The 22,828-nt window shown below is 39.9% G+C and overlaps 1 protein-coding gene across 3 annotated transcripts in view; it reads right to left on the bottom strand.

The window, feature by feature from the left end:
• Nucleotides 1–9,411: 9,411 nt before the first annotated feature.
• Nucleotides 9,412–22,828, bottom strand: part of HERPUD2 (HERPUD family member 2) — a 30,224-nt gene continuing 16,807 nt past the window's right edge. For all 3 annotated transcript variants that reach the window (XM_007065884.4, XM_037890063.2, XM_037890062.2), the window contains 5 exons: nucleotides 21,921–22,078; nucleotides 13,916–14,038; nucleotides 12,340–12,663; nucleotides 10,798–10,915; nucleotides 9,412–10,346 (listed from right to left, as the gene is read on the bottom strand). In XM_007065884.4, the coding sequence (XP_007065946.1) occupies nucleotides 10,185–10,346; nucleotides 10,798–10,915; nucleotides 12,340–12,663; nucleotides 13,916–14,038; nucleotides 21,921–22,078 (885 nt within the window). In that variant the 3' untranslated portion in view covers nucleotides 9,412–10,184. The remainder of the gene's footprint in view (nucleotides 10,347–10,797; nucleotides 10,916–12,339; nucleotides 12,664–13,915; nucleotides 14,039–21,920; nucleotides 22,079–22,828) is intronic.

The following is a 22,828-nucleotide window of genomic DNA, read 5'->3' as shown; positions in this document are numbered from 1 at the left end:
ACCAGGCTGGTTACTCTTTAGAGGGTGCCCCCAAAAGCCCTTCCAGTCCCAGAGCCTCCCCAAATCTGTCCTTCCCAGTGGTGGATTTAGAGTTAGTGGGGCCCTTTGCGCAGCTTCATTTTTTGGGCCCCCCCTCGGGACTCAGCCAAGAAAAATTCCATTCTCTCTCATCTCCTACCCCTGATTTTTCATTCTTTTTTTCTTCCTCATCGTCCTATATTATAAGTAATAGGAAGTAAATGAAAATAAAGTGAGGTACCTTGATTGGGGTAGGGGGTTGGGATGTGAGGGCTCAGGCTCTGGGAGGGCATTTAGGTGCGGGATCTGGGCTGGGGCAGGAGGTTGGGGTATGAAAGGGGTCAGGGGGCCAGCGCTTACCTTGGGAGGCGCTGCAGTTCCCAGCCAATGGGAGCTGCGGAGTCGGTGCTCGGGGTGGGGGCAAAGCACAGAGATCCCCCCCGAGGGGCCCCAGGGACATGCCGGCCGCTTCCAGGTGCGGCACAGAGGGAGGGAGGCAATACAGGCAGGGAGCTGCTTTAGCCCTGCTGCTTGCACGTCTTTGCGCACCCCTTCGAGGGAGGGGGACAGTGGGTCTCTGTGCACTGCCTGAAAATGTTTTACTCAGACATAATTAACCTGATGAACTCATTGCCACAAGAGAGAGCTGCCAACAGTTTATACATACATTTATATGGATCAGACGATCCATAATGACATTGTATAAAATGCATACCTACTTAGGAAAGGGATATAAACCATTGAGCTAGGGACAAACTTCTACATGTCAATCCCCACCGCTCTATTACCAAAAACATTTATGATGAAGGCAGTGGCCCGAGACATGATCCTGGACTTGAATAAGAACATAGGAAAGGCGATACTGAGTCAGACCAGTGGTCCATCTAGCCCAGTATTTCATCTTCACACAGTGGCCAGTGCCAGATGCTTCAAAGGGAGTGAACAGGGCAACTGTAAGTGATCCAATCCCAGTCATCTAAGTCCTAGCTTCTGGCAGTTGGAGGTTTAAGGACAACCGGAGCATGAGATTGACTCCCTGACCATCTTGACTAAGAGCCATTGATGATCTTAGCCTCCATGAACTTATCTGATTCTTTTTTAAACCCAGTTATACTTTTGGCCTTCACAATATCCCAAGTCAATGAGTTCCACAGGTTGACTGTGCATAGTGTGAAATACTTCCTATTTGTTTTAAACTTGCTATTAATTTAATTGGGTTACTTCTATTCTTGTGTTGCTAAGAGATAAACAGAATTTGTCACTTTCTCCACACCCTTCATGATTGTATAGACTATCATAACCTTCCTTAGTCATCCCTCTTCTAAACTGAACAGTCCCGGTCTTTTAAAATCTCTCTTCATATGGAAGCTGTTCTATACCCCTAATCATTTTCATTGCCCTTCTCAGCACCTTTTCCAATTCTAACACATCTTTTTTGAGGTGGGGTGACCAGAACTGAACACAGTATACTCAAGGTGTGGGCATTGCATGGATTTATATCGGGGCATTATGATATTTTCTGTTTCATCATCCCTCCCTTTCCTAATAGTGTTAGCTTTTTTAACAGCCACTGCACATTAAGCAGATATTTTCAGAGAGCTAGCCATAATGACTCAGAGATCTTTCTTGCATGGTAACAGTTAATTTAGACCCCATTATTAGCTGGGATTATTTTTTCCAAAGTGCATTACACTTTGCATTTATCAAGTCAGAATTTTATCTGTCATTTTGTCACCCAGTTTTGTGAGATGCCTTTGTAACTCTTCACAGTCACCTTTGGATTTAACCATCTTGAGTCGTTTTTTTATCATTTGCAAATTTTGCCATCTCACTGTTCACCCCCTTTCCAGATCATTTATGAATATGATGAAAGCACAGGTCCTAGTACAGATACTTAGGGGACCCCCCCTGCTATTTACCTCTCTCCATTGTGAAAACTGACCGCTTACTCCTATCCTCTGCTTCATATCTTACTCAGTTACTGATATATGAGAGGACTTTCCCATTGATCATGACAGCTTGGTTTGATTAAGACTTTTTGGCAAGGGACCTTTGTCAAAGGCTTTCTGAAAGTCCAAGTACACTATGGTGACCAGATCACTCTGGTCCACATGCTTATTGACACCTTCAAAGAATTCTAATAGATTCGTAAGCCATGATTTCTCTTTACAAAAGCCATGTTGACTCTTCTCCTGCATATCATGTTCATTTATGTGTCTGACAATTTTGTTCTTTACTATAGTTTCAACCAATTTGCCTGCTACAGAAGTTAGGTTTACTGGCTTGTAATTGCCAGGATCACTTCTGGATCCTTTAAAAAAAAAAAGTCAGCATTATATTATCTATCCTCCAGACATCTGGTACGGAGGCAGATTTAAACAATAGGTTACATACCAGAGGTCAGAAGTTCTGCAATTTCACACTGGAGTTCCTTCAGAACTCTTGGGTGAATACCATCTGGACCTGGTAACTTAGAACTGTTTAATTTATCAATTTGTTCCAAGCCTTCAGTTTACAGGCAGTCCAAGAATGGAAATAACTTGGTAACACAAAACTGAACTGTCCTGGACAAGACTTTGTGTAATAGAGCTAAAATTTAAAATGACATATTGCTGAAGGCACACAGAGCCCAAACTAGATTTTTAGCATGCCTGGCAAAAAACAAAAATCATCCAGCCCTACCCCCTCACACCTTCCTTCATCGCATTCTGTTGGTATTTAAACAAGCACTATCCTCCCCAGCTGTAATTTAGACACACATTCTCTCTCTCTCTCTCTCTCAAGAGCAAGCATTCTCATATGAGAGTGTAAAATGGAATTTGTGCGATCTAGACTTGGGTGCAGTTGTAGTACCATCTAGTGGGAGATATGAGAAATGCTACTGCCCTCATTCAGTTCCACCAGATGGAATTCATATTTACATTCTTTCAGTGAATGAAGTTTGCTGAATTTCATACATGCACTTGTCTCCACTACATTTTAGGCCACTGGTTGAGACAGCCTGGTAAAACCCACAACATAAGCATGATTTGTATCAGCGAAGCTTACTACTATTAGAAACCAGATTAAGCTGCTCCAGTACAAATCATGCTGCACTCATATAAATTACGCCTTTTCTAGGAGTTTACACCTCTGGCAAAAACCCAGTGTAGACAAAGTCTATGAGTTTATATTTCAGCTAGTCTTAATGGAATTCTACGTCTACCATCCTTCCTCCCTTTTACTCCTCCAGCACCCTTTTTAACGGTTTGCGGGCAAACCTGGCTTATCTGGGAAAAAGATAGCAGCTATCAACTGTGCCTATACTTCCCACCCAACGGTGACCACAGTGTAAGATGAAAATCCAAGCAAAGTTCGGCATAAATAACCTCTATAAGTCTCAGCTTCATGATTCAACACACTGATTCCAATTTGTAGTAGCAAAAGTACACTAGCTGCCCAGGACCAGATTTTGATTGATCCCCACGTAACTACATCTTTTTTAAAATGTGCACGTTTACACGTAATAGAGATGTTTGACTGTGTTGACTAATGACATTTCAACAAAGTGCAAAGCTTTGAAATAAGTGTAAGTTGATGCTTTAGGAAGGAAGAACAACCGTTAAGTATTTTCTCTTTTACAAGTCCAAAAATCACACAAGGTTGTCTATATTTTTTATTTCTAGGCCGTTTTCTTCCTGGACACTACTGTGTTTGACCTCCATATCTTCATACTAGTTTCCAAAAAAAAAAAAAAAAAAAAAAAAAAAAAATTTCAAGTTTAATCCATCTCAGCCCGATGAGACATATGGGGAAGCTCACACTACTAGAGTCCTTGCTATTACATATTAGTTTTGTGGATGGATAAATAAAGTATGTCAGCCTCCAGAATGGTCCAACCAGCATCTTTCAGGAGCAGTGACTGGCTGAGATTCTGCAAATGAACAAATCCCGTGATGAGCAGTAAACTGCCTTAAAACTGAAAACCACTCAGATGACAATGGTTGGACAAGAGAAATAACAGCATCTAGAGGCTGGCTGCTAATACAGAATAGTGCTGTGCAACAGAACTTTTTGGCACAGAGATCACAATTGGAGACATTTTATTGCCCATTGTATTGGAGGTGCGCTGCAATGTACTCGAATAAAGCATGTACCAATGACGTGATCAAGGCTAGTAGTATCCCTGAAATAGCTAGGGGTTTTGAATGATGCTAGTGTAAGTGACAGAACTTGCGTCCCACATACCCCCCCAGCTCAGAGTTTTAGAACTGATTTCTCACTCTGCTGTGGTGGACTGCAGCAGCTTCTTCCTTACTGATCAGGCATGGTTCATGCCAGAACACTCTAAAATTCTAGCTTTCTAGGAAAGCAGGGGCAGATACCATTTCTTCAACATAGCAGGAAAATAAAGAGTGATTTCTATGACAACTGCAGTTCTTAGGAACTTTGCATACAAACAGCAGTTTCCCTACTGAAGCGGTGATGGCTGAGGAGCTCACTAGATCGCTACTGTTGTTTTCAGTAAGTCTTGAAACACTGGGAAAGTTCCAGAAGAGTGGAAGAAAGCTCATGTGTCAATATTTTAAAAGGATATAAGGTAATTATAGGCCTGCCAGCCTGACATTAATCCCAGGCAAGTTAATGGAGCGGCTGATATGAGACTCAATTAATAAAGAATTAAAGGAGGACAATATAATTAATGACAATCAACATAGTATATGGAAAATAGATCCTGTCAAATTAACCTGATACCTGTTTTTTAAATAAGATTAGAAGTGTGTTTGAGAAAGCTAATAGCGAATAAGGTCTTAAAAAAAAATCTCAAAATGTAACTGTAAATGGGGAATCAGCATCAAGCACATGCGTTTCTAATGGGTTCCCACAAAGATCAGTTCTTGGCCCTACACTAACGTTGTTAATCACCTAGAAGAAAACAAAATCACAACTGATAAAGTTTGCAGGTAACACAATAATTGGGGGAATGGCAGATAATGAAGAGGACAGGTCACAGGGTGCAAGCAGTGTGTGTTTTAATACACTTTAATGTAAATGTGGAATTACAGGCCATTCTTACAGGATGGGGGACTCAATCCTGGGATACTGTGACTGAAAAAGATTTGAGGATGAAGGTGGATAATCAGTTGAACACGAGCTCCCATGGCAATGCTGTGGCCAAAAGGACTAACACCATCCTTGGATGCATAAACAAGAGAATCTCAAGTAGAAGCAGAAAGGTTATTTTACCTCAGTATTTGGCACTGGTGTAATCGCTGCTGGAATACCCTGTCCAGCTCCAGTTTCCACAATTCAGGAAGGATGTTGATAAACTGGAGATGATTCAGAAGAAGCAACACAAGACTGATAAGGATTAGAAAATATGCCTTACAGGGATGGACTCAAAAGAACTCAATCTATTTATCTTAACAGGAAGAAGGTTAAGGGGTGACTTGATTACAGTCTATATGCAGCCACATGAGGAACAAACATTTGATAATGGGCTCTTCAATCTAGCAGACAAGGTATAAAGAGCCAATGGCTAGAAGTTGAAGCCAGACAAATTCAGATTGGAAATAAGGCATAATTACCTTCACTGTTAAAAAATTAACTATTGGAACAAGTTATGGTCTTGGTGGAGTCTCCATCACTAGCAAAGAACTTGGATGTTATTTTCTGAAATTATTTTGAAGAAGTTCTATGGTCTGTGTTATACAGGACAGACTAGAAACAAGATAATCACAATGACCCCTGCATTAACGTTGGCATCTATCCATCTACAATGGTGTTTGAGTATGCTTTTGTGAGACTGAAGGAGATCTCCATTGAAGGTAATATATACATGAAGTACACTCTACAGCCATTGCTGCTTGTTGTGTGTCAGAATGTGTTATCTGAGGAGACAGCACTGCATAGAGCAATGGGGTGCTCAGGCTGGACAAGGCCCATTTCCCCAGCCAACTGGGAGCTCATTGACTATTACTGATCATGCTATCTAGGTGAACATGAAAAGGGATACACTGTATATTTTGTTCATGCAGATATTTAAAATGGAGGAGGAAGAGCGAGATCTCCATGTTCCTGTGCACTGGCCTTCTTTTAAGTCAATTGATAACATAATTTAGTTATTGCTGAATGAACTAAAATGCCCAGCTGAAATGTTTCCACAGATTATACCCTGGGAAAGTGAACACAAAGTATTTATTTAGACTGCACACATTGGTCTTCAAAGGGAGGGGCAATGATGTTCAATGATGCTGGTGGCTTGCATCTGCCAGATTACTAGTGGTGATTGTTCTTGCTAATGTCCTCACAGAGTCCAAAGATATTTAAGATGGCATAGTCTTGTGCTACTGCCTCAAACATTTTAGCCAGAATTTTATTTTCTCGAGCAGTGGTACATGACACTGTCAAGTAGGGTTGGCTTTAAGAGGTGTAACGGTGTCCTCTCAGGGTACGTCTACATACCAAAGAAAACCCTGTGGCTCGCCCGTGGCAGCTAACTTGGGCTCACAGGCTGGGACTGTGGGGTGGGAGGGCCCTAGAGCTCAGGCTCCAGCCCAAGCCTGGAAGTCTACCCAGCAATGAAACAGCCCGACAGCCTGAGCCCCATGAGCCTGAGTTGTCTGGCATGGGCCAGCCACAAGGTTTTCTTTGCTGTGTCAACATACCTTAAGTGTTCCATCCTGTCAGCCGACCTGAAAAATTGGGGGGGGGGGGGGACGGACGGACATTTTGTCTATTATATAAAACATTGGTGTGTAATGCATGTAAGTGTTAAACAGTATGTACACACTGATATTGGGATAAAATTCTGTGCTGCCTTACAACATATCCTTTGACTTCAATGAGGTTGTTTGCGATGTAAATTAGTGCAAAACTTGGTGATGCCGTGTATTTTGTGTTTTTGAGACCAGCTCCTAAAACAGAATAGACTATAAGAAATGTGAATAATTAAGTAGTTTATTAGTCTTCAGTTTTTCTATTATTTCCATTTCTCTATTCCATTCTGCCATTCCCCACTATTTATTTATATTCCATTTTCTGTTTATTCTTTCCCCTCCTCTTCCTCCTTTTTCAAATGTGTCCTGCAACCCACCAACACCAGGTAATTGATCCTTCATTGACTATAGTCATTGCCAATGGTTCTCTCCTCTCAACTGGTCTTGAAAATTTTCTGTTGTGCGTATCTCCCCAATCACTTGCCCATTCTCTTTCTTGTCTCTATCCCCTTTATTTTCCTCCCCTTTACCTCACCCTCAGCTCCCCATCTTTTACCTTCTTTGTGCACTTCCCTCTAGCTCTCCACACTTCTTTCCCAACTCTCCTCCTCCTCTTTCCAGTACCCCTCTGGCTTTCATTTTCCCTCTCATATCTATTTCCCTCCCTTGTCTCCTGTCACCCTCCAAGTTAGTTTTTCTTCCTCCCCTCCTTTTCCCCGCAAAACCCAGTAAGGGCAAAAAGAAAAGGAGTACCAGTGACACCTTAGAGACTAACCAATTTATTTGAGCATAAGCTTTCGTGAGCTACAGCTCACTTCATCGGATGCATTCAGTGGAAAACCCACTGAATGCATCCGATGAAGTGAGCTGTAGCTCACGAAAGCTTATGCTCAAATAAATTGGTTAGTCTCTAAGGTGCCACTGGTACTCCTTTTCTTTTTGCGAATACAGACTAACACGGCTGCTACTCTGAAACCAGTAAGGGCAGGAGTTTCAAGGATCAGTGTTCTGATAGATATGCTCCTAGGAGCACGGTTTCTTCAGGACTGACCATCCCACTCCTCCAAACATATGGAACTGGATGTAACCCTAAAAAGTTGCTCCTTTCCATGATCCACCTCACTCATCATCAGATTCTCCTGCTTCATTTGCCAGTCTCCAGTGTTCTTACCTTCCCCACATTCAAATCTCTTCTTAGCTTGTCCGGCTACAATCAAACGGACTCTTCTGTACTGGCTGCCACTATTACTAGCACAGGGCCAGAATCACTGTGGGAGTGGTCCTCTCAATCCCATCTGTCAGCAGCAGAGAGCTGCCAGCACTTGCTTGCTGCAGCAAGAAAAAGGTCTCCAAGCAGGGAGCAGCTACTACTGTTGGCATGCCACCATGTTGTAAGCACTGCAGATGTTAGACAGAGCTTGTAAGACAGCAGGGAAGACTAACTGCAGGGGCAACAGGTAAGGAGGGTACAAGCTGGAGATTTGGATGCCTCTGTAATGTAGTGCTGTAGGCTATCACAAATTAGTCCTACAATGTCTAGGGTTGCCACTGAGAGTCCTATCATTGTATTCAAGATCAGTGTGCTTGCAAACATTAATTTTATATCCATTAGGTGAGATTCAGGTACCTGTCAACTTGCCAAGGCAGCCATCGCTTGGGTAGAGAGTTTGGACACCTCTATGCTATTGCATAACAAGGATGTAAACCAAAGGGAGTTATGACTTCTGTCCCATTGAAAACAAGGGAACAAAACAGCCTACTTAAAAGTCAACCTATTATTTCTACAACAGGCAGTAAGAGAAATATTTTGAAGCCTTTAAGAGTGCATTACAAATGCTACAGCATTAAGAACATATGGGTATTTATGTACTGAGGGCTGATATTCATGGCTGGCTATTTTCTAGTTTACGGGCAGCTCCTTTTTACTCGTTTGTATCAGTTAGGCTGGTTTTAACATGTCAGAAGGGTCTTGAACCTTAGACAGGCACTTTATGTATTGTATAAATCCAAATAAATATAAAAGTTATTTTAAGGCTTAAATACTTCCTTACTGAAGAGCTTTCAATAGTTAATACTGATAAGGGCAGGCCATTTTAAAGCCTTGTTTTTCACTTGTTCATAAATTCTCCTAACTTTGTCCTTTGGGTTGAAACTTCATGTTTGGGGAGAGCCAAGATATGAATTCCTTATTTTATTTTATTATTAAGTGAGCATCATCTGTTCAGCCATTTCTGAAGTAATCAAGTACAAAACATACATGAGTTGTGGGAATCCAAAAATAAAGTGTTAAATTTAACTGTGTAGTTCAACTATTAATTGGGTAAGGAAAGAGTTACTTCCTGACTTTAGTGCATACAGTAAGGGATTGTGCCACGGATGTGTAATGCATTATTTCTCTCATTTAAAGGCTACTTACGATCTTTAGTTTTATCCCAAAAAGAATGCAAAACATTATTTCAATATAGCAGAAACAAAAATAGCTTAAAAGTACAGAATCATAAAATTATAAACTATCTACCACATTACCTCTGCCATTATAAATATATACCTTTATTCACTATGTGCAATATGGCTGTTGTAACCATATAATTTCAATTTTGTGATTCATGTGTTCTCATCCTTAATGATGTGTACATGTAGGGTTTTTGCACTTAAGATAAAAGGTTGTATTTACAGGAATAAGCATCCATAAGGGTTACTGTAACTTGGTTTTTATTAAAAAAACTAATTACATATGTCTGTTTTCCAGTACATCTTTTTTTTAAAAAAGTACTGTATGTATCAAACATTGATGATGTACTTTATCACTGTTAATTTTCTTTGAAGAGCTGTCAAAAAAAGAAAATCACCCCAAAATGTATTGAAACTGGCTATATAGCCTCAAGATATTTAAACTTTCTAGCTTCTTAAATGAGAGGTTTAGTACTTTATGGCGTAAGAAAAAACATACCATTAGCAGGTAATGCTTTGTCCGAATATAATTCTTTTGGGGATGCCATAAACCCAAAACTCAGACAAGGATTTATATAGTGATTAAGACTATTAGGAAGACTCGCAGTTAAGTTAAATTTACCAGGAGGATAAATCTCATTTTTAAAAAGGTTTTCGTTGTTGACATTTATACTTTAACAGCTCTTCAAAGGAATAATCGTGCACACAACCTACAAACTTCTTGTCTCAGTGTAATGTACAACTAAAATTAAGATAAAACATGGAAGACCAGTATTTTTACATTTAATCTTCTTTAGAAAAAAGAAGAACTTAAAAAAAAATTAGTAGTCCACTTGTGCTTAAAATATTCATATGCATGAGAAAGCCAAAAGGGAAAAAAATACACATTTTTGTACACCATGATCAAAAAGTTATTATAAATCTTTTGAAATTGCACTGTATTTAAAATACCCCCTAGATTCAGCTCTCTCTTCTATGTACAGCTGCTTATGCTGCCTGGCACAGTTCCTCTTGAGCCTAATTGCCAACCTGTGGAGGTCCTTCAGGGATAAGCGATGTGAAGAAGGTGGTGATGAAGGACCAAGCTGAAGCCATGAATCCAGGATGCTGCTCTGTATTGCCATCTTCACCTGCATCTTCTCCACTCTCTTCATCAATCCCATCATCCATAAGACGCTCCTTTTAAAACAGAAGTTGTCTAAATGGTTTAATTGCTTTAATAAAGAGGCAGAATATATTAATGGAAATATTTTCCTACATAAAGTAACCCTATTAACAGGGCAATTCCCTGTGAAGGATCTACTAGCATAAACATACAACCCATTCAACAGTGGAGTAAATAACTAGCAATTCTCTATTAAATACTACAGACGAAGATGAGGGCAGTATTGATCTGGTTTTTCATAATAAGGCTTTAATCATTAAACATTTAAAAACAAACTCATTTCCTTTCTGCCCATCCCACATATTAAGGTTACTTTTTTGTTAAAAAAAAAGCGAAGTGCATTTCTATCCTCATTCCCTTCTGATTCAAGCTGAATTTTGTACTACTATTCAGTTATAAATACAGATTATCTGAAGGTGAGCGAATACAGGAAAACATGAAACATCCAAGTTGACATTCACCTACCATCTCCTCAAGGTCAGGGTTATTTACATTTTGTTCATCACGGTTCACTTCTGCATTGTTATTGGCTGCCTGTTGCTGGCCTCCCTCTTGCCTAAAGGGGAACCATCCAGCTTGGTGTCTATTTAATAAAATGAACAATTAAAAGCCTTGTCTCTCTAAATTGTAAACTTGCTTATGAAATTTCTACAATGGGAAAATAACTGCTATCAACATGACCAAGTCTCAGTAAACTTACTTGCAGATTAAGAACAGATAATCCATTCTTCATCTTGATTAGACTGTTGGGGGAATACTGGAGTCTGAGCATTATTTCTAAGTAACAAAACTAACTGAACAGATCCCTGTTAACCCAAATATCGAATAAAATGCTTCTTAGAACAGCTAATACCTATGTTATTTTAGGTAAGCACTGAAAAATTCTACTCAGTTTTTTTTTTTCCTACTTGCCTGTCCAAAATAAAAACAACAACCGCAACCACCACCACAATATTTTGTGCAATATAATGTGCAAGTGAATATTTTGTTCATGAGCTACTCAGTTTTAATGATGTTTCTGACAGGCAGTTTTAAGTCATTATAATTAAGGCTATCCTTGTGGGGGAAAAGCCGACTGAAAATTTAATCAATAGCTGTTAGCACAATGACGTAGCAGAATCAACCATATCTTAAGTTGAGAATTCAAAAATCTTAAATGCAGATCTTTTCAAGTTTAGTTCCTTAAAAATTACCTCTTGAAAGTAGCCCAAGATGAATGTGCTATGTAATCATTAAAGTATTTCTGGCACTTTCCACTTCCATCCAGATCACACTAAATGCCTTCACCCTGGCTGAGATGGTATTTTTAAATTCATTAAACCTCAGTGTCATTGTTAATGAAATTTGGTAGCAAAAGTCAGTAGCTTCCATTTTAAAAAAAAAAATCTGTATAGTAAAGCTTTTCTTTTCCGGTATCTACAATGCCCCTGAATGTTGTATTCTGGAGTGTCTTCACTGAGCCCATACAAGTTACTGGGAGCATTTAGTAATTATATCTGTGCTTAATTCAAAACTGAGTTCAGCTGTACAGTTCACCTTTAAGATCTTCAACCAATAACAATATGTAATTTATGCCAATGCAAACACATGCTTTGGAAATCAACTGAATGAAATTCAATTCTTCCTTCACTCACCTCAAGTTCTGTTCCCATAATTCTCTATTTTCCCTGCAACAGCTGATAAGTTGACATCACCAATACCCAAAAAGCAGCATGTTCTAGGTGTGATGCCCGTCAGTTCTTACAGGGAAAAAGAGAATCCAGAACTCAAGAATTCTATATTTTGAGACTACATCTGAACATCTGTTTGAAAGCTAAGTTTCTGTATGTGCCCTGTTAATGATTATCGTTAATTCTTCTCTTTTACAAATTCTTTAGAGTTCACGTTTAAGTTGGAATTCTGTAAAGTGATCCAATTTCACACCTTTAAAAGTTAACTTACAATGATAGTCATACACTGATAATCAAACTACAGCTAGCTATTCATAACTGAATATTTTTTACTCACAAATAAACCAGTAGCATGGCTCCCATCACCATGACAAACCGACTGAAGGAAGAATAAAAGTATACAATGCTGAGGAGAATAGCTGCTCTAGAGAACGTGTACATCCAGTCTAACCAGTCTCGATTGAAGTCCTCCTCATTCACCACTGGACCTCCTTGTGCATTCATTTGAACATTCTGGTTTACAGGCCTGTTCTCCTGTGCTGCTACGTTTGGCACTGCTGGGGGCTCATTTGCAGGAACATGCTCTGAATTTACAGGCTGCGCGACGGCTGATCTGACTGACTCAGTGCTGGATGTCGCCTGGGCTGAAACTGCAGCTTGACTGAAATTTAAAAATATGTTTTCTGAAAAGCCAGCTTTGTCTCAGAAGTAATATTTAAACCAAAGCTTCCTTCCAGCTCTTTTGTATAGAGAAAAATGCCAGCTGAAGCACCTACGAAACTTGAGATCTTAACTACAGTATATAAAATATATGCCAAATTCCTCTTCTTTCGATAGTACCTCTGTACAGAGACCTGGCAGCTCTCACTCATCTTTTCCCTTCATTTTATACCAAATATAAACATTCTGCAATAAATTTAGATACATACAAGCAAAAAAACCCCAAAATTAATTCAACTAAATTTTCCCTCTTCCTCCAGAAAGAGACACACAGCATTAGTTTAAGTAAAAGCTCTTTACTTTTTGAGTAAAACATCAAAGTTTGGAAAATACAAAATTTCATCTTTAAGAACCTTTTTGTTATCCGGTAATAAGTAGGTCTTCACCAGGGTCTCAGATGATTGTGTGATCTAGTACAGAATCAAAGCTGCAGTATCTGGACACAACAAGGTGAAAGTAGGGGAGATTTGGCCTTTATTATAACCCTCTTCCCAGCTGAGGACACTGCTTCTGTTGGACAAAGACTATGCCCACTCCATGCACTCAGTAGCAGAGATTATTAGAGTGACACGTGGCATTACCCCTCAGTCAGCAGTTGTGTGCTGTCGCCATAATGTTCCAAGCCCCACCGCCAACTGAGTAAGGTGGGAGAGAGGAGATGATCTACCTCTGGGACCCAAATTCTCATTCAGCATGATGCACTGACATGCAACAGGGCTACTTCCCTTGCTTTTTGGCTTAAAAACCAACGGAATCCATTTTACTTGGCACGAGAGATTTTTTCTGGGTCTTGCTAACCTCTACTTGAAGATAAAAATTTTTTACTGATAATTGTGATTTGAGCCTTTTAATAGCTAACCCCATCTCACAGAAGTGTTGCCTGGGCAGTACAAGAGCCCAACGAGTCTAATGTTTGTATCACAACAATTCCAAAGGTGAATGTTAATAAAGATACTTTCAAACAAACAGAAGAATTCCACTCTCAATCATAAAACTTTAAAAGGAATACATTTTTAGAAGCAGGCTAAGTCATTTTTAATTTAATAGCCAAATTAAGTATAAAACAGTAAAACCAGATTAATAAAAAAGGCAAGGCACAGACATTTCAGTCACACAAACAGCAGCTATCTAGTTTTTTTATGGCAGGTTGTCATCGTGGTAGGTGTACTAAGACGATACATGAAATAACTTACTATTGCATGTAGTACTGACGTGCATACATTTGTTGCCACCATATCATCTGTAATGGGCTGAATGCAGGGTACATTGGAAATCCAGTAGAAACACCTTGACCTGGAAACTGGTTGCCTATGTTGCTACAGTGAATTAAAAGCAAAAAAAACCAAAACAACCACCATTCAGACTTTGGCTATTAATAATTACAAATGCATTTATTATTCTAAAATATAGATTACACTGGGTACTTTTTTCTTCATGTGCTCCATGAGACAATTCAATATCAATAAAATTGTGAAGACATCCTTTGGATAAATACCTGATTCCATCATCCATTACTGTGCAAAATGAAGAGCTCTTTGTCAGAGATAAAAGGTCACCACAATTATGTGATCAATCCTCATTTGAATGTACCATTATTTCCATTCTAAAAAACATTTGTTGCATCTAGAAACTCTATCATTACCTACATTGACTAATGGGGTTTATGGCCAAATAATCATTGTTAGTTATTTCATTATTAGAAAAACTTCTTAAATCAGAGCTGCTGATCAAACATTGTGTATATATTATAGGGAGGGATTATCTGCCCCAGAAGACTTCACATGTTCAGAACCCACTACTACAGGCAATGCAAGGAACTATCAGTGTTTAAAGCCAGAAAGGACTACGAGATCATATATCCTGAGCTCCTGCATATGACAGTCCACCAACACCACATGCACACTAAACCCAACAACTGAAATTAGACCAAAGTATTACAGTGATACTGTTACGTGCCACAGGCAGAAAACAAAAGGGACTGAGGTGCGCAAATATCCAAGGCCCCTGCAATGGCAGGGAATTGATTAAAATGTACTTTAACTCTATTATAGCTTTCTCTTTTGGAAGCAATGATAGAAATATCACCATTCACAACCACCGAATCAGCAAGGATTGACTGGACATAGAAAGCAAGCTACCCTCTCACCCCCAGAGGTGGCCCCTTTGCATCCTGGTTGCAAGATGCTGGACGAGCATGGTGGGTAACCTTACTCTAACACTGCTCATGCAGTCTCTTTGGTGGATAAAAGAACTTTGTTCCCTAGGGCAGCGGTCTCCAAAGTGGGGTGTGAGCAATACCATCCTTGTGGGTGCGCAGCAGGAGGAGCGCTCCTGGACCTTCGATTCTTCGGTGGCACCTCGGCTCTCCCTGCTCCGTCTCAGGTGGCACACCGGCGGCAAATCTCTCTCTTTTTTTTTTTTTTGCTTCCCTAGAGCTGGCCTTGGGGGTGCGCGATTCAAAAAGTTTGGAAACCACTGCCCTAGGGAACCTTTCCCATGCATTAAATTCATATGCAAAAAATAAACTCCTAAATGGAAACTCCTAGATTCCAAAGTCTTCCCAAAAAACTCTGGGGTTTCTTATGGCATCTTTCAATCGATTTTTCAGGACAGTATTATAGCATAAAGCAATAGTTTTAAAAAGTTTATTCATATTGCAGTTAGCAACAGTAGAAAATACCGCAAATATACGGCAGGCTACAATTCTGTCCTGGGTAGATCACTGGTTGGAAAAGTGTTACACCAAGAGATCTCACTAGCCCACCCAGGTATTCAGATAGGCAAGGAAAGTCAAATGAGAGGAAGGAGGAGTGGAAGATGCTAAAAACATTTTTCTTCCCTGATATGAGAGGGAGGGTACCCGTGTGAACTGATTTGCTGTTAATCTGAGCGCAAGTCATCATGCAATTCCCTCATCCTACCACATAGACCATCTGATAGAATTGTATCAAGTTCTTTACGCTATTATCTAATTTACCCAGAGTGAACAACAAAAAGCAAATACTGCACAGAGATCAGAAATATATACAAATGTTCCCATTAACCGAATTAACATTCACACAAAACTGAAAATAGCTTTTTTGTTTCTTTATAAATTCCAGAAATTGAACTGGCAGGCTTTGTGACATCAGCAGGGTCAAGTTGGGCCTGTGACAATGGCTTAGCAAATCAGTACTTTTTTCTAAGGATGTCATCTTGTGTCCTGACAAATAAGCTGTCATTTAAGGGTAAAGTAAATATTTACCTTTATGAACGCAAAGATAAGTTCCACATTTTTAAGGTTGTGTCCACTGAGAATGCAAATAAATGAAAACCATATTTCTGAAAGGAGCATAAGCTATCAATATTTTTGAAGGAATTTTTCATCTTTGTTCACTGCCCAAAGCACTCAAGAAAGAAGAGAAATGATCATACTATGAAAATGTACAGAGTGGCGTCTCCTTTTGAAATCCCAAGTGGGATGAGTTTGGCACAGGAAGTAAACTTGGGAGAGTGTCATTACTCCCCCCTTCTTCAGAAGAACGGCCCTACAGTATCAGACCAAAGGTCCATCCAGCCCAGTATCCCATCTTCTGACAGTGGCCAGTGCCAGGTGCCCCAGAGGGAATGAACAGAACAGGTAATCATCAAGTGATCCATCCCCTGTGGTTCATTCCCAGCTTCTGGCAAACAGAGGCTAGGGACATCATCCCTGCCCATCCTGGCTAACAGCCATTGACGGACCTATCCTCCGTGAATTTATCGAGTTCTTTTTGGAACCTAGTTATGGTCTTGGCTTTCACAACATCCTCTGGCAAGGAGCTCCACAGGTAGACTGTGTGTTGTGTGAAGAAATACTTTGTTTTATTTGTTTTAAACCTGCTGCCTATTAATTTCATTTGGTGACCCCTAGTTCTTGTGTTATGAGAAGTAGTAAATCAACACTTCCTTATCTACTTTCTCTACACAAGTCATGATTTTTTAGACTTCAATCATATCTCCCCTTAGCAGTCTCTTTTCCAAGCTGAAAAGTCCCAGTCTTATTAATCTCTCCTCATACAGAAGCCGTTCCATATCCCTAATCATTTTTGTTGTCCTTTTCTGAACCTTTTCCAATTCCAATAAATATATCTTTTTTGAGATGAGGCGACCACATCTGCACACAGTATTCAAGATGTGGGCGTACCATGGATTTATATAGAAGCAACATGATATTTTCGGTCCTATTATCTATCCCTGTCTTAATTATTCCCAGCATTCCGTTCGTTTTTTTGGCTGCCGCTGCACATTGAGTGGATATTTTCAGAGAATTATCCACAATGACTCCAAGATCTCTTTGAGAGGTAACAGCTAATTTCGACCCCATCGTTTTCTATGTATAGTTCATGTATGGCTCCTCAATTGAACCCCTGGATATCAGTGCTTCCTTGGTATTATGCTGAGACAATTTGTAGGAGTTTAGCAAGTCCCTTTTTTTTAATATTTGGTATAGTTTAGTTTTCTTTTAGTTGTGCTCCACTCTCCAGTAATAAGCTCTGAATTTACTCTAGCAAGTTCTTCATTTTTGTGATCTGGAGCACATTCCAAGAAACCAAGCTTATTTACAGTTGTAAAAAAAATAATCTTTTTTTCCTCCCCCACAGCGGTGCTGCTTGGAAGTGGTGTTTGGAATTTGACACTCCACTTCATACCACATTCAAAAATTTATGACAGTCTTAAAAAAAAAAAAATCTTGAAGGGAGAGGAAGGAACAGAAAAAGAAGATGGTCACAGTTAAGCCAAAACTACTAGAGACTTTAATAATACAGTGTCCTAAGCTATTTCTGCTTCTCTCACACCAAAACAATTTGCATGCTTTACTATTGATTACTGGAGACTACATTTTCTGAGAGGCAAGATGCACTTTCATACCTAATAATGTCAAACTTGGAGGCCCACTGAGTTTCTCATTTCTTATCACTCGAAGAAATCTTGGCTTCAGAGAAGCACTCTGCAGTGCTAACTTGTCAAGCTATATTTGATATACTTGGAAAACTCAGCAGATGCTAGTATAAAAATAAGTACACAGCCAACACATTTGAAAGCTATCAACAGGGACATTTGGGGAAAATACATGGGCAATGCTTAGAACTCAAATACGCTGCATGGCAGAATGGAAAAACAATATTTAACCAAAAAAGTGACAGTCCCTCCCAAGTAAAGAATTAGTGCATTCTCTCTGGAAGGGAGAGGAAAAGAGGGAGCATGAGAAGCTTCCATTTTTCCCTCAGAATGGAAGGGAGAAGAGGCAGGAAGCAGAGTAGTCCAGGAGTTTGGAAGCAGTGGAAGAGCATGAAAGCAGAGCAGAACAAGCTGGAACTGCCTCTGCTGCTATTCCCACAGCAGAGGAAAAGCAAGCAGAACAGAAGCAGCCACAGAAGAATGGAGTTGTATGAGGCCAAGGAGCACCAGCATACCCAAGAGTGACCGCAGCCTCAGAACATCCCTCCAAAGAGACAAGAAGCCCAATACTTCTTAAGTGGTTGAGGGTGGGAAGAGAGCCCAGAATTCATTAGTTTGGAGGGACCCAGGTTTAAATTTTGGGTGTAAAGGAAAAACCCAAAATGTACTAAATGAGCTATGTCTGGGAATAAGGTTTTGGAAAAGGTATATTTTTTGCAGGGGAGAATAAGATTAGTGAATGGTGCATAGAGGAGTGGCACTGTTGATTTACTGGTGCGGGAATGAGTATGTGGCAATAGGAATACCTTTGGTGGGGAAATGGCACAGGTAGTTTTCACTCTGGCTAGTAGGTTTAGTCTTCGGCTACATCATCAAATATTTTTCGAGCCCTGTGTAACTCTTTTATTCAGAACATGGTATTTGGTTAACAGTGGTTTGGGAAGGATAATTATGTTTTGCAAATACCCACTATCTTCCCAATATTTCATTTCGGTTGAAGCAATTGGTGAGCAGCAATGGTTGTCCTGGATATAAGGGGGTTCTACCACAGAGCTGTTAAAACTTGTTTTGTGGAGACTGCTGAATTATTTATTATCCATAGGTTCGGGCAATATATCAGCCTCAACAGGTTAACTTCAAAGTGGCAATGGAAGGTTAGCACAAACAGTATGTGATCCTTATACAGCAACTCAATTTTTAGTTAACTAACTGTGATAGTCAGTATTATCAATTGAAGTAAAATGGTAGAGAGCATTTATCTGCCTTCTGTTTATTTAACCATTTGCACATGCAAATGTGTGCCTAAAGTTATTTGGCAATGTGATTCCTGCTGCTGTCACTGTCTTCAGAGCTCAAACCTCATTGCAGTAAATTGGTTCAGTTCACAACTTGCAGAGCTGTTTCAGACTAAGACAGCAATGCACCAGGTCATTTTTACACTTTGCAGAGTCCGAGCATCATGAAGGCCAGTTAAATACATCACACTAGCAAGGAGTTTGACAATCCTTTTCTACACCGGGGGTGCACATCTATACAGTATCCTTTGGCTCAGATTTATGGGGTTCCCCAGCCTCCCCCACACCATTTCGTCTCCTACATTATTCAGCCAAACTGTCTCCTCCCCAAACTAACAGGAAGCAAAACCACCTCCCCAATGTTGTCAGTGTCACCTCTAATCTTCTAACGTGCTTGGATATCAAAATGACAAATTTAAAATTATCTCCTCTGGTCCTTTTGTATATATTCTATATTTTGCTTTTTGGAAAAAAAATTTCTGTACAAGATGGGAGTTTTCTCCCATCATATAAAATCCCTACAAACCAGGAAAGCAAGTTGCAAAGGGAGAGGATGCAAGATGTGTAACTATTTACACATTCCTGACCTAACCTCAAAAGTTGCTTTGAAAAAGCCACACCCCTACCTAAACTTACACACATTATCTGGGGGTTTGTCTACATAGCCCTACACTTCAGACTGCAGGAGTGCAAACTGCAGCACACACCCACTGTAACTGCCCCATGTTTATGTCAACACCATTCACATGGGCAGTTACAGCACAGCACTTGGGTGGGAGGGTGGGTTGGGGGGGACGACACTGCAATTCACATCCCTGTAGTCCAAACTGCAGCACGGTGCGGACATAATCTGAACTCCATCACTTAGGCTGAGAATGGCTTCAAAGAGAGGGTGTGCCTCAGATGAATGAAACTAGAAAGATTCTTTTCTTTGGGAAGAATTTGGATTTCTTAGTAAGTTTTGTAACAGGCTGCTCGTGTCCTACTATGATAAACATCAGAACGCACTTTATTTCTAAGTTGGATTTCCTTGGCCTGTCTGTGTGTGTCTGAAAGATGACCATTGTGTTGTCCATGTAGTTTGTGTCTGCATAGTTTGGAAGGGGATTTTGCAGTGGAGCAAAATATTGTTTATTCAAGAAACCAAACAGTCTCATTTTAAGTAAGCAACTGGTAAGAAATCTTAAGATTTCCAACATAGTCCTTTTGTAATAAGTGTACAGGGTACTCTTATTTTTAAAGATATGTTGCTCCATTTACCTAAACCAGTTGTTTTGAATTATTAAAGAGCAATATGACTATTTTATTGTCAATTTATTTTGTGACTACAGAGCCACAGAAATAAGGGATTATAGGTGAGAGGGCCTAGCCTAATCGTAACCGGTCTTTGATAACATGCTACTGCTACATGTACATAGTTATCTATGCTGATGACGCAGATCTCCCTCTTCGCTCTCCTTCTGTCCAAACTAACATCTCTGCCTGTCTTCCTGACATGAATATAAGCTGATGCTTGGCATCCACAAAAGGGATAGAACAGAGCTTTTAACCGCTCTCACCTTCCTCAGTCCCTCCTCCCTCAGTCACTGTGGACATCATCATCCTTCCTGTCACTCAGAACTGTAATCAATCAATGTACAATCTTAGACTCTGCTCTCTCTAGTAAAAAAACAGAGGGGCTAACGGCTGCAAAGTAGCTCAAGACATTAAGAGGGTCATGAAGAGGGCTTCTGTCTGCAAAAAGACAGCAGATAGGATTGGTACTGGCATGGAATAATCCCTCAGCAATTAGTGGGTCTGGTGTCCAGTAACCCACAGCTAAAGATTTTTTTAAAAATATGGATCAACTTGACAATGTTCCATTAAATTATTCTTTAGAGAAAACATCAAATAACTTTTTACAGTTCACTTTGACTGACCCCTTAGCCATGCCTCTAGGTGTAAGCATTCCAAGTCACCTGGACTTTGGTATAAGGACTTCAGTGTCAGTCTGCAGGTGAGAGGGACAAATGATCCAGTTCATCATTTATTTAGATTGCACGCTGGTGAAATGTTTATGCTCTGTATGGCAAGTTCATGTGAAAAGCTGAATTTATCCAACCTTCCCACAGACTCCTCCCCTCGTCCAAAAAAAAAAGATTTATAAGACAATCCCCTATGTATGATGAACATACCACAAGTTACCTTGAGAATGAGCTTATTGCTCTATATTGAGCAGTTTCCCTGACAGTCAAGCTAGCCTGATCCAGTTTCTTCAAAGGCAAGTGTGTCACTATTTACCCAAGGAATAAATGTTCACAGTGCAACATAATACATAAATTTTCCTACCAAATAACAAAGCAGATCTTTTTCTTCCTAGCAGAACCTGCAAATAGTCTGTTAGGTTATGTTGCACACCAATACAAGACAGCCTCTTATATCTATTATCCAGGATACTTGTGAATTACTTCTACAGTTCAATCCAATGTGGACCAGGAGCGAGGTGTCAAACTGCTTTTCTGGATGTGTGTATGCCATAAAAAAATTAAGAGTCAACATTGTTCTTGTATGAATTTAACGTTAGGTAATCTTGTTGATTAAAATACCAGCAATGAGGAAAAAACATCAGCGGATGCTTAGTGGATTTATTTGCTTGTGTTTCAACCACAAAGGGGATATCAGTCACACCACCCAAAAGTAAGAGAGCATCAGCAGAAGAGGCAAAGTATACGAGGGCAGGACAGAAAAGGAAATAGCATGGAAGGCAGCATTGATAATGCTTACCCAGGGACTTACTCTTAGATAAACAAAGAAAATACATAAGATTGATTACAGGAATTCTGAAAATCATAATATTAATTACAAGTCATTCCATCATAGACTATGGAGTAATCATAATTTCAACTAAAAACCTAAAAAGTGAAAAGGAGGTATCTACAGCAAAAAATATATATTTTAAACAGCACTATAACATGATTTTGAGGATTACTTCAAATTCACTTACCCTTGCATTAAATATGGGAACTGGTGACTTTGCACAGGATTGCTTTGTGCTTGTGGAAGGTTACGATGCCTCACTCCATCTGAGCTAGAGTTTATAGACGTAGATAAAGATTCTTGGCTTGTGGGTGACGGAGTTGTCGATCCAGAATGTTCTGAATTCTTAAAATAAAATAGTTTCCTTTAATATTTTCACCATACTTATGAGGGACTCAGTATTTCTATATTTGCATTAAAGGCATGTTCTTAAGTGTGCTGTCTGAAGTCTCATTAATTATATATGGTGTATACAATGCAACAAGAAACTTTCTCCTTTTAAAAATAGGAGCCATCAGTAGGCCAGATTTTCAAAAAAAGCATGCAACTGCCCATCCAGGCACAGAAGTAGGAAGCCAGGTTTACAAAAATGCTCAGCATCCAGCAGCTCCCAAAGAAAAAAAAATTAAATGGGAGATGATGGGTAATGAGCGCTTTTTTTTGTTTGGCCTGGCTCATAATAAATCAGCACTTAACGATTCTAATCAAATGTTTAACAGCGAAAGGAGAAACTAGCGGACATCACTAACAGAAGTAGTTGTTGTCAGTGTCTCTCATTGTTTAAAAACAATTGCACAACCCAATTTTGCAGGTCATGCCTGTCCTTTAAGTGCCCCCTGATGGCTGAGCAGGGCACTGTAGGAGTTCTCTGCCTCAATTTCCTTCCTGCAGACACCTCACTAACTCCACACAAAGACACCAGTCAGTTCTGGCATGGGTGGCAGGTATAACAGGCCAGTGGAGCACTGATGCTGATGCCCAGCTGCAGATTTGGTGGGGGAAGTTTTTGCTTTATTATGCCCCATTCAGGTTCCAGGGCGGCTGAGAAAGCAGTATCTGCTATTCAACTTCCTGGGTTCATCAGTAATCTCCCTG

This window comes from Chelonia mydas, chromosome 2 (assembly GCF_015237465.2).
Source record: "Chelonia mydas isolate rCheMyd1 chromosome 2, rCheMyd1.pri.v2, whole genome shotgun sequence".
Taxonomy (NCBI): domain Eukaryota; kingdom Metazoa; phylum Chordata; order Testudines; family Cheloniidae; genus Chelonia; species Chelonia mydas.
Note: the sequence above shows the minus strand (reverse complement) of the source record. Positions and strands in the feature narration are given on the sequence as shown.